Source organism: Chelmon rostratus, chromosome 20 (genome assembly GCF_017976325.1).
Source record: "Chelmon rostratus isolate fCheRos1 chromosome 20, fCheRos1.pri, whole genome shotgun sequence".
Classification (NCBI taxonomy): Eukaryota; Metazoa; Chordata; class Actinopteri; order Chaetodontiformes; family Chaetodontidae; genus Chelmon; species Chelmon rostratus.
Window position 1 is genome coordinate 15,538,807 of NC_055677.1, and position 11,871 is coordinate 15,550,677.

Below are 11,871 nucleotides of genomic sequence, written 5' to 3' on the forward strand. Positions count from 1 at the left end.
CCCTGTGTAAAATTCTGGACTGCCTCTTGTATTATTTCAACCGTATTTCAGAGAGCTTTTCTGTGCCGTTGAGAAGCTCTCAAAACATGTTCACCCACGTGTAGTATATGATTTCGAATGAGGAAAGGTCTCTCTTACTCCAAAGTGGGTTTAGAAAGTAACTTTTCTCTCTAGCCCACTTAATGGTGTATGGCCCAGTCCCTTAAGATTCACAAGGGAAATCAAGCATTTAAAAGAAAGTATTTCACACTGGAAAACACATTAGTGACCCGTTTTAGTCTTTATATTTTACCCCTCCCAAAGCCTTCAGATTTGGTCCAGAGTCAATTAAGTTATTTATTAAAAGTAAAAGTACATACTATAAGCATTAAATATCTTTAAATGAAACACTTTGATTTGTTTTGGACACCACCCACTGTCATCCAGGTTCTTTTCCTCTCTGTTGGTTTATTGCCTTCATTTTCTGTCAACATATTTTCCTTGGAATCTGCCGGCCTCTCAGATCAGAGCTCGTTCAAGAAAAGGGATTCAGGTGCTCGCTCTCACAGGAACTACATACCAGGGAGAAGAGAAATTTAGCCTGCGAGATGAATTGCCCTCCCCGTTTCATTTGACATCCACTCTTGATATCTCGCAGTGTTATACGGATGTGCTTCATTTTGTGTCATGTACAAGATCAACATGCCTTCCCCCTGTGCTTTACATTGCTTCCAATAGCTCTGGGGATTGTTTGCTGAAACCATAAATCCCTGTAGACAGCTTCAGCCAGCTATTTCTATTAAAGAGGCTCTTTCATAAGAAAAGCTTTGTCAAGTAAATTGATGAAAATTACAAAATGCGGACGGTAATTATTGGTAATTTTCAACTGAAGGTATTCCAACGCGTAGCTTTTGCCAGGTCCTGGTATGTATTTTAGGCTTTTACTAATCTAAATGAGAAAATCACTTGCGCGTTTGTTGCCATGAGCACACTTCTGCCCCGGGACGATTCTTTTCTGTTTTTTTTTTCCCCCTCATACATGGTCAGACTTCAGGAGTGAAAGCGCACAGTGAGGCTGTGGGGGGGCAAAAATTACACCAAATGTGAGGGAAGGAATAAAAAGCAAGCAGAGCATCACAGGTTTACTTCTACAGTTTCCTGTTGGTTTGCGGGTAACATGACTTCAGGTCGTGGGTGTGGTGAGCAGATGATACAGGCGCCGTGTGCTGCCTGCTCTGTTATGACTACCATGTTTTTGAGATCCATGGAGTGCAATGCTTTAGGACCTTTGACTTAAGCCTCTCTCCCTCACACCTTGACCTGAAATGCCAAAGCAATGTTCTTCAGGTTGAACAGGCTTAGTGTTCAAACTGAAACGTTCCTCTTAAAGTCATTGATTTGAAAGCTGCCCTCCCTACTTTTCCTCTTCCTCTTTAGAGACACAGAAAAAGCAGCTTAACAGTTTCTGGCTCACTGGAGGCAGCAGGGAATGTTGTTTACCTTGACTTCCCTCACCAACTTCCCCTCAACCCCAGCTAAACACTGCTGTCTGTTTGTGCTGTTTGCCTCCACAGTGGAGTCTAAAACATGGGAATGCTGGCATGGGGGGGGTTGATGGAGCCATAATGGCTGTCAGACCTGGCACAGGGGAATTTAAACCTGAACTCCTGCAGGCGGACGCGGTCCAACAGAGCGCACTTAACACCTTGACACCTCAGTGTGCGTTAGGATATGTGTGTACGCATGCAACAATATGTGCAGCCCTCCCAGGCTGCTCCTGCTCCTCCCCTTAACCCCCTCAACTGGGGGGGGGGGGGGGGGGGGGTGTTTCCCAGCTCCCTTCTTGGAGGTCAGGACTCACTGGAGTTCTCTGAAGTGCAAAAACCTCAAAAAATCACGATTCAGCTTTCAAACGTGGAGCAAGTGTTCATGTTACCACAGTCAGGGAATATCCAACAAGTGGCGTATTATATTCCTAGAGATCCCAGCTGGGAGGGAAAGAGCAAGCTAGGAAAAAAGGCAGCAAAGAGAGACACGCTTATCTTAGCCTAGCTGTGCGCTTCGGGAGACCTTATTTGGCGACGTCTGAATAACATGCTATGAGGTTGGCAAAAACTCTGCCTCTGGCACTTCTCAGGCATCCTCTCTTTTCACAAAAGAGACTTGTTTAGCGAGCTGCATGTTTTCTGGAGCCTGTAGATGTGAGTTTACTTGGAGGTGTTTTGGATGCTATTTAAAAATCATATAAAACCAAAAGGGAAATGTTTGACATATACTCCCCGACACTGGTGTATTGAGAGGAGCAGACGTCCTGGACAGCTGTGTGCCTTTTTCCACAAAATGATGTGATTATAATCGGGAGGGAGGATATTACTTTGTCAGTTTTTAACAGCAGTTATACTGTAGGTCCACAGCCCTGTCTTGCTCATATAGACAAGCTGGCTCACCTCATTTTTCATCTATTTTCCTTTCACTGTTTATCTTTGTGCTGAAAATCCTGGGAATGTCTTCTCTTCGCTTCTTTGGCTGTTTGCTAACCACACAAATGTGTGGAGCTGCGTTTTAAGTTTGCATGTAACACGGAGAGGGGTCGGGGTCAACCTCGGCCCTGCTCTGACATGCATTATGAACACAATGATAACCGGAGAGAGGAAAATAGTCTCTGTTCCTGTGCTTTGCTCTAAGTACTAAGCAGCTGCATAGAGATTAGGCAAAGTCTATGCACATTATGTCACTGAAAATGATTATTTAAGTTGAGACTGGCATTCCATTTGTGTGAAGCTGACAAAAGAATCCCATCACTTCCTATGTTGATATGAGGAGCCAGTGATGGACAGGATGGGAGAGTTTTGAATAAGAGGCAGACAAGGGTAGAGAAATTGCAGAATTGGTGTTTAGCTTTATGAATCATTCTGCGGCCTAAAACAAATCAGTGTCCAGATGTAAGTTTTAAAGAGGCTTATAGGATCACTTCCTTTGACAGTGTGACAGTGTAGATATTGTCCTCTGTGTTGCTCGGGATCAACAGGGATGTGACATTGCTGCATTAAAACCAGGGAAATAATCCCAATGGTGTTCAAACGCCATTTGTAAGCCTGCTGCAGCATGATCTTTATTGAAGAAATCTTTTTCACAATCCCTTTTCATTCAGTGGAGAACAAGGCTTTGATGTATGGGTCTTAAAAGTGCTTCAGACGTCTCAGCAGTTACTGTATTTATCAAAGTTTCATTATGTTCAGGAGCAGGGAGTCCTTAAGTGCTTAGTTGAGGGATGTAATGTTGCCGTTGGTTCATTATGGATGTAAACAAGATGATCCGAAATAATTGCAAGTGTGGCTTAGGAAACCTCAGTGGCACACCAATGTGATTTTACCAAGAGGCACACATTGAACAAATTTAGATTCATCCATTACACATGAGTATTTATGCTTACATTTACTTATGCTTTGATTCAGCTCCACAGCTGCCCACAAACATAATGTTGTGATTTTGCTGCAGACAAAATAGGAAAATAGCTCACCCTCCAAAACGCATGCCACTCAGTGGTATCCAGTGTGTCCCTTTTTGCTTATTTCTGTAAGATTTGCAACTCTTTGAACATACAAAAATCTTTTAAATGTTCAGTTTTATGTAACCAAAAATAAACTTGCAAAGATAGAGATTTCTGGAGAGCACAAAACCTGGTTCTGCAATAAGATCTAACGAGATCCATTACACAAGCCACTAATAGTCGGATATAATCTGACCTTTGGAGCGGCGGAAAGGCTGTCAAGTGGTGTGGTTCATGCTCAGGTTTTTAATGTTGAGCCTGCCCTGCATGACTTTCATCTGAGCAAACTTACAGAAGCATGTGTGCTCGCAGCTGTAACCCCTTTGCTGAGGCATGGTTTGGAAGGCTAAAGTGAGACACACACACACACACACTGACTACACACACGCAGAGGAACACATGCCAGTGCAGCCTGAGGCTGTCGCTGCACAGCCACTGCATGTCTTTGCAGCTGGTGGTAGTGTGTGGTGACTGCTGTTGACATGGCAACATGTCAGCAAGCTACCTATTTGGGCTCTTTTTCCACAGGTGAACACTGCCGGACAACAGTGACTCTTTGGGAATGTGTTCTTGCTGCCAGCTGTTACCTCTGTCCTTTGTCCTTCTGCAGCCCCTCATCCACATCATGGGCTCTGACGATGAGATGCTGCAGGAAGCTGCTGCTGGCTGTGTGCGCAACATCCGACTGCTCGCTCTGGCTAATAGTAAGGCCCAATTGTTTATTTGACAACCAATGATCACAGCAGCCCTGGAAACCCAATAGGGAGTGCACAGAAATAATTGGGTTGTGTTAGGTTGTGCTAAACTTTTAAAGACACTCCCTCCTGTCTGAAAAGAACCAGGCTACCCTCTGTTCAGCAGAAGAAAAAAATACACCACCTGACCCCCTTTTCTGATTCCACCCCCACTGATTCCTGTTCAGTCCCTCATCAATACGAGTGGGCTTGCTGTGACATCAGTGGCAAATATTTACCTAAGCATCTGTCATGTTGGACACAAACTTCAGAGTTTGTTTCAAATGTGTTTGAATAGTTTGAAGTCAAATGGGTGAGAAAAGTGTTACAAATATTAGTACCACAAGTGTTATAATAATATGTTGTATCAAATGATCTGCGAAAGGTTTCAAATAAAGTCTTTTGTCTTGATTGATGAGTGTGTATTTATTTGCACTCGTGCTTCCATTTTAGCAGCAAACATTTATCCCGTGTCTCCATCAATTACCTCATCAGGAGTCCATACAAGCATTTTAAGAAGCCCTCTCCTCGCTCTCTGACTGCGATGAGAAAAATAAATGCTTCTAGTTCATGTTTGATCTCACGCCACATACCACATACGTTGTTCGGCGTGAAACACTTCGAAGCTGCGTTCTCTACAGTAACATTCCTTAAGTGATCCACACGAGACCACAATATTAAACAGGACCCACATCTGCTTGGGTTGCTCAACCTCCCCTTATACAGTCTGTATTCTTCAGTGCTTATATGAATATTTGTGCCACATCCAAACTCAGAAAACACAACGAGACATTTAGAGAAACAGAATAACTTGCTGGTTATACAGCATCAGTGCTGAATACAGAGAGTCTGCACAAATGTTCTGTATAAATACCACACGATAATATGAACACATAAATTCAAGCGCTGTTATCATAAGTGGATAAGAAATGTCTGTAATAATTAGGGGTACAATAATGTGTCCTGTCTCTACCTCAGGTACTATGTACAAGAGTGCATTTAAATTAGGATTTTCCACATTACTCACAGTTTATTTAAAGTAATTTCAGATTTTGTAGAGGTATTTATTATAAATAATAAAATATATTTTACAAACAAGCTCATTATTTCTGTCAGTAAAAACAGAAATGTAGATTATTTCCAGTTGGGGTCATCTCTCTACCAAAGCCCTTGCATGGCATTTAGTCAGCACCAACTATAAAACAATCTAATTGAGGATTTTGGGGGGAAAATGCAGCAAGTTGCTCTGTTTTTTCCCAAAAGTAGCTATTATTTTTTGGTGTTTTTGTTGCTGAATATCTTTTCTAAAAGCTGTTTCTGTGAACATAATGCTGCCTTTTCCATACTGCAATAGCAATGATGTGCGAGTGCAGCTGATCAGCGCTTGTCTGATCCTTTTGTCTTCTGTTCTTGTTTATTATAAACAGGCCACGTCAGGCTCGACAGCCTTTTGCACAGCAGATTTCAGTAAAAGACTGCTGGTCCTCACCACTGCTCTCTGTCTCTGTCTGTCAGCCTCTCTGTCTCTGATCCCACTGTCCTGGTCCCACTTAGCTTAGATGCTCAGCACTCAACCACAGAGGCTGCCACAAAATCTCATGGGGCTTTCATCATTAACATCAGCCACGTGCTAAAACAGAAAATTAGCAAAACATTGAAAATATGTGGTTGAAAATCTTCATCACTCTTTGAAGTTTAAACACTACCAGCTGTTAGTTGGGGTCACTGGGGGTGCGGACGGAGGAGAGTACATGAGTGAACTTGTTACTCTGAGGAAGGAACTTCCTCCAAAAACACAAAACCAGGAGCTGAAAGAAGCTTCTGTCTCCAAAATACATTCACGATGATTAATGGCTCTTAATTCCACACAGTAAGCTTTATGGCCTCTGCGACATGCCCCAAGTCAGTACTGATTCAAGAAATGTTTAAAGGAAAAGCATTTAGTCACTTTTAAACAAAGAGGGACGCTTTTCTTTTTGTGGGGCTGCTTAGGCTTTTCTTTGCTCGTGCTGATTTTTTTTCTTTTCATATTTTTAGATTTTGCTCTGTAAACTTTCTTCATTTTGGCACCTTTTCATTTAAGCACTTCTTTTACAGTTTAAAGGGATAGTTTGACAATTTGGAGAATAGAATATTTGCTTTCTTTCCAAAAGTGTGATGAGAAGGTGGGTACTAATCTCACGTCTATGCTTTACAGAGCTGGAGTGGATGTAGCGAGGATAGCTTAGCATGAAGACTGAAAGCAGGGGGAGACTAGCTAGCTGTGCTCTCTCCAAAGTGAAAATATATTCTCAACACCTAACAATTAGCATTAGCATTTGCATATTGTGTCTTTTATTGTTCATCCACGCAGAAAGCAGATGTGTAAAAAAGTACATTTTGTGCTTTTAGGATGAACAGTTTCTCTGTCCAACTGGTACTTCTGCACCAAGCTGTTGCATGTAAGCTGCCCTAAACAACCAACCTGTCTTGATTCATTTCTTTGTGTATGGATTAAACAAACAAGCTACAACATGCCAATTAAACAGCTTTAGAGGCTGGTAGGCTTATTTTCTCAGTTTGTACACAGCCACTGTTTCCCCTTGCCTCCAGTTTTTATGCTACGCTACGCTAATCACATCTTGACTCCAGCTAGGCAAAGAGCTGGAGGGCAAAAAGGGCTGCAAAAGAAGCCAGATAGACACTGAGGAGCAGAGCTGTACTCCACCATCAGGTAAGATAGTGCTAAATACCTTTAGATAAATGAAGCGACTTACCAAACAACCAGAAATCCTCCAGTTTCCAGTTTCCACAGAAGTTTCCTCTCTCTCTCTCTTTCAGACTGTTCAGACTCAATCTGCAGAAGTCCTCCTCTGTATACTCTGGTTCATAAAGGTATCCTCTTGTCTCCACAGTGAACTGCTGTCGCAGTTACTCATTTTTATTTTCTTGTATTTGTTGTCTCTTCCATAAACTACTGGAAGTCTGACCCCAACCGCAGATCTGTGGCATAACACAGTGTGAGGCGCAGCTGTGCTTATAGGGAAGTTCTCCAGATGAGAAAATAACCCGGACTATCCCTTCACCGTAATTAGATATTAAACTGATGTATTTGCGATGATTTTCTTTGTAACCATGGCATCGGCTTTCTGGGTGCCCAGACAGCTCAAGGGCAACGAAAAGAGTTTCTGCCGCTACAGGATGGCTTTCCGTCACGTCTTCAGAACTTAACGAGCCTAGATTTGCATTATTTAAAAACTTGTAAAGAAACAGAGCTTTACTTTCCGTTCTGAACCTGACGTTAAACCTCGCAGAGCACTGGGCTGAGGCTGAGAGGAAGCAGTAGGATGGTTTCAGGAGTCTGGCCCTCAGGCCCGTTGGTCATAAAGCCACAGTTGAGTGTATTAGTCGAGCCACAAACCCTCTGAGAAAAGAAACTGCCACTTTCTTTGGCTCGACGTCCAACACAGGGACATTATTCACGGGAAATTAGAGGTTATGCCTAAACGCCTCGGCGGAGGCAGCAATTACGTCCAGCCCCGGTCGTTCTGGTCACCATGCAAGACCTGATGCTTCCCATCGCTCCACGGAAGGGATGGAAATAGTGGAGGGATATCCCTGATGTTGTCGCTACTGTTTTGAGGGTACATGTGGGCCCTGGCATCTGCCACACCCCTGTATCTCAACTGGTATGTCTCACCATTGGCCTAACCTTCACCCCGGCCAGACTGCAGCAGGGGTTTCCCATAGGTCAGGGTGATGGATGCAACCACACTCAAGGATTTTATTACACATTACACAAGACTTATGTGTGGAAATATCCTTTCTGCAGTCATGAAATTTGTCTGTCCACATTTTGGGTGGACAGAATAGTAAATATATATCACTTATTTTTTTTATAGTTAGGCAGCCCTTCAGAGTGTGTGCTGTGTATTGTGATACTAGCTCAATTGTTTTAAAGTGCAACTGCTCTTTTGAAGTTTTTAAAAGATCCCACATCTCCCCAGGCGTCCCGCAGCAATATTTCATAAAAGAAACTAGTGAACAGTAAAAGTTCCTTCCAAATATTAGAAGTGGCTTTCTGTTCCCTTCAGTGTCTGAGGACTATTTTTAATATAAAATCACAAACCGTTGCACAGCAGCGGCGGCAGCATGGTTTGCTTACGATGTTGCCATTAAAAACACACGTGTACACAACGGTCTCTCAGAGCTCCATCCAAACAGAGAGCAGCGCTCTCCGCTAGCCAGGGACCGGGGGGTGAACACGGCTTCTCTTCTCGATCCGTAAATTAGCTTTTATATCATTAGAGCATGCTCACACCACCAGGTCTGTTGGAGCGAGCCTCGCGTGTCACGCTCAGCCGCTGTTTGCTCAGCGGCCTGCCGCTCTGCATCCGTTTCCTTCCTTCAGGAGATCTCCCAATGCTATGAATCCTCTGAAGGCTTAAATGCTGTCGTTTGATCACCTTGCATTTCTCAGTGGTTTTTGAGGACTTTTTAAAAAGGGCTTTCACAGCACTAATGAATCCTGACATTCCCTTCCATAAGTATAAATAACAAGCTGGTATGACAATAAATAAACAGAGGAACGAGTGGGCAAATACCACACCGTCTGAGTCAGATTTCAAGGCTACACGAGTAATGTCTTCATAAAGGTCTCAAGAATATGAGTAATACCATCATTGGTCATGACAGCTGTGGCTTTTGGTCATGTACGTCATGTAATTACAAGCCAACATTTTCTGTGTTCAATTCTGCACATTACATGCTCAAACAGATTTTTTTGCATGCACAAAATTTGGATTTTCTACAGAAACCATCATGCTAATAATCATTCAATTAGAGCAAACAAAAAAAAACCCTTCTGCACCTTCTGTATTTGCATGTGTGCCGTAATCCACATAAGCACATAATAACCTCTCTCAGTCAGTGTTGCTTTCATTTGAGAGAGCAGCAGAGACACTGTGAGCAAGTGTCCAAGGGCCTGAGAGTGCTCAATGTCAGCAATTAGAGAGAGAGAGACAGGGGGGGCTGCTGAGTAAAACAAAGGGAGAAAGTTTACTATTGTCTGCTTTGGTGAGAAATAGCTCACATACCAAAAAAAAAAACACTAGTTGAGCACAGAATCAATGTTATACTTCTCAAATTAAATTATTCTTTGTGTGGTGAAACAGTAATATGCACACTGGCAAAAATTAAAAAGTGATTTTTTGTGCTTTAAATGTCCCACTGCATGATCGCATTTGAGACACATATAATCGCCATCGTAGAGAGGGACAAGAATTGCATAAGTGGGAACAACAGTAAACACTTCTGGGCCGCTGTCAAGTCTCATTCAGTTGCACACACATAAAATGATGTTGGTAGTTATGTGAAGAACATAAAAAATAACAACTTATTCAAACCTGCTTTCGCACTCCAGCACACCTGCCCCTGCTCACCATCGGATTGTCTGTTTTATAAGTTATAAAAATCGTTGGACGCAGCTTACTGCCGCAGGTCTTTGAAGCATTCTGTTGCCACTGCGTGTGATGCTGACTGGACTGTGGCGTTAGATTTAGGTGACAGACTAAAGGTCACACCAGCATGTAAAATGACGAGTGGATTTGGTCACCAGGGGTGCGGCAAAACCACATTATTGTTGTATAAACTCCGCTCTGAAGTGGCTTTTTATAGATTTTAAGGCAGTAATGAGACAGGACTCAATGATACAAATATGTCTTTTGAATAAACTGTGTGAACTTTCCAGTGAGGGACCAAACCTAGTAGCACGCTAGCTGACAGGTAGCCGTCCTGTCCACCCCAGTCCTGCAAATCAGCCCAGGAAGGGAACAATATGGGCTACAAAAACAATTCCAAATAGTTTACGCTGCGCCGTTTGGCACTGACTGACTGAGTGAGCACCAGCAGTAGCTGGTGGTCGCTCGCTTTATGATAACGTTACGATTATGCTTATCTTATTCTCATCATTACCTGAATCGTCATTCATCAGCGTCATCATGGCGTGGGACACACACAGCCTCCCTGTGCCCTCCCTGAGAGTTCCTCCTGCATGCTGCTCCCTGCTTAACGCTTCAGCTACACTCTCTTCCTGCTCCTCTTCCTCCTCCTCTTCCTGCTCCTCTGCCTGGCCATGGCCTGCCACCTCTCCTCCATCCACCTGCTGCTGCATAATGGCGAGTACTGCTGTTGCCATAGATGTTAAAGCTACTGCTAAAGCCCTTGCAGCAAATATGCAGGATCTGTGTTTTTTGCACATTTGTCAGCATCCGCATCTGGATTCTTCCTCTTTTTTCTTTTTTTTTATTGCCCGCAACTTCCCTGCACCCCCTTTCTTTCATTTTTGCTTATCCATCTTGACAATTGACAAAGGCGCCCTCCTTCATGCACAGATGTTTGGCTCTCAGCCACGGCATCTGACACGAAAAACAGAGAGGACCGAGGGGGAGGGCCGGGCCCAGCCCAGGCAGAGTTGTGTGATTGGGCCAGCCTAGTGTCATTATAGAAAATAAACCAATGGACCCTGCTTTATGGGCCAGGTCATAGCAATTTTAAAAAATGCCCCCAAGATGCATCAGCCAACCGGGAAAATGTTGGTATGCAAGATTGCCAGTCCAGCGCTGACTCAGAGAACTTATTAACCCTCTTCTGTAACTCATCACTGAATAACATGGAGTACATTCCAGGGAACACTTATTAGCCATTAGCTCATCAGCTGTCTACCAACTAGCCCTATGGTCACTACAACACTGTGCTTCCAGAACCATTTATTTAGCAAAGCCCCAGGGTTGAATTTCTCTGTTTCTTGCCTCCTGGTTTGGTGAGGCCTTACAGACTGTGAGCAGCGAATCGCTGTCTAAGTTTAATAGTGCAGCGTTTCTCTTATCAAAACTCAGCATTTCTCTCCCATGAATACGAGAGGCCGAGCAGCTTGGAGGAGGCTCGGTGCAGGACCTCTGTTAGATTAGTCATCTTGACTCATCCTGAACTGTTACGGCACTCAGCATCTGAGCATTTCTAATGAAACAGTCTTTACTTGCCGGATCTGATGTCTGCCTGTTGCAGTCAGTGTAAGGTAGGAGGAGGGGGGCCGGGGCTTTAGGATATGCCTGTCAACCACATTAACAGATCATAGCTTTTTTTCTGTCCCTGACCTTGAAATTGAGGAAATTGTGAAATCTTAGATACCATCGCCCTGATTTGATGAAACTTGGAAGGTATGACCCGAGCTTTATTAGAATCACGCTGATTGGCCTCAGAAGGCATCTCTTTTAAGGAACATGTTTGCAGTCATTTTTTGTATGCTAATTTACTGTATTTCTCACTCTGCAGCTTTCTTTGTAATGTGATGATGTTCAGTGTAGTAGACGTTTTTGCCTACCCTTTCTGGACCTTTCAGTCTTGCGGTTACACCAAACTGGAAAGCAGAGGATACTAATAGCCAACAGGCAGTTATATTCATTTGCAGACAAAGGATAATGTCAAGTAAAGATGCTAAAAAATGCCAAGTTCCTCACACAGCAGACAGTGATGAGCTGGCACACGCTCCCAGCTGCACAGCTGTGAGCCATAAGCTCGGCCAGGTTTCCCCCGCTGGATCCTGAACCAACCTGAGAGCTCTGTATGGCA

The 11,871-nt window shown here is 43.5% G+C and overlaps 1 protein-coding gene across 1 annotated transcript in view; it reads left to right on the plus strand.

The window, feature by feature from the left end:
• odad2 (outer dynein arm docking complex subunit 2) overlaps positions 1-4,256 on the plus strand; it is a 39,912-nt gene extending 35,656 nt beyond the window's left edge. Inside the window, exon 20 of the mRNA XM_041961936.1 lies at positions 4,140-4,256. Within this exon, the coding sequence (XP_041817870.1) occupies positions 4,140-4,256 (117 nt within the window). The remainder of the gene's footprint in view (positions 1-4,139) is intronic.
• Positions 4,257-11,871: the final 7,615 nt, after the last annotated feature.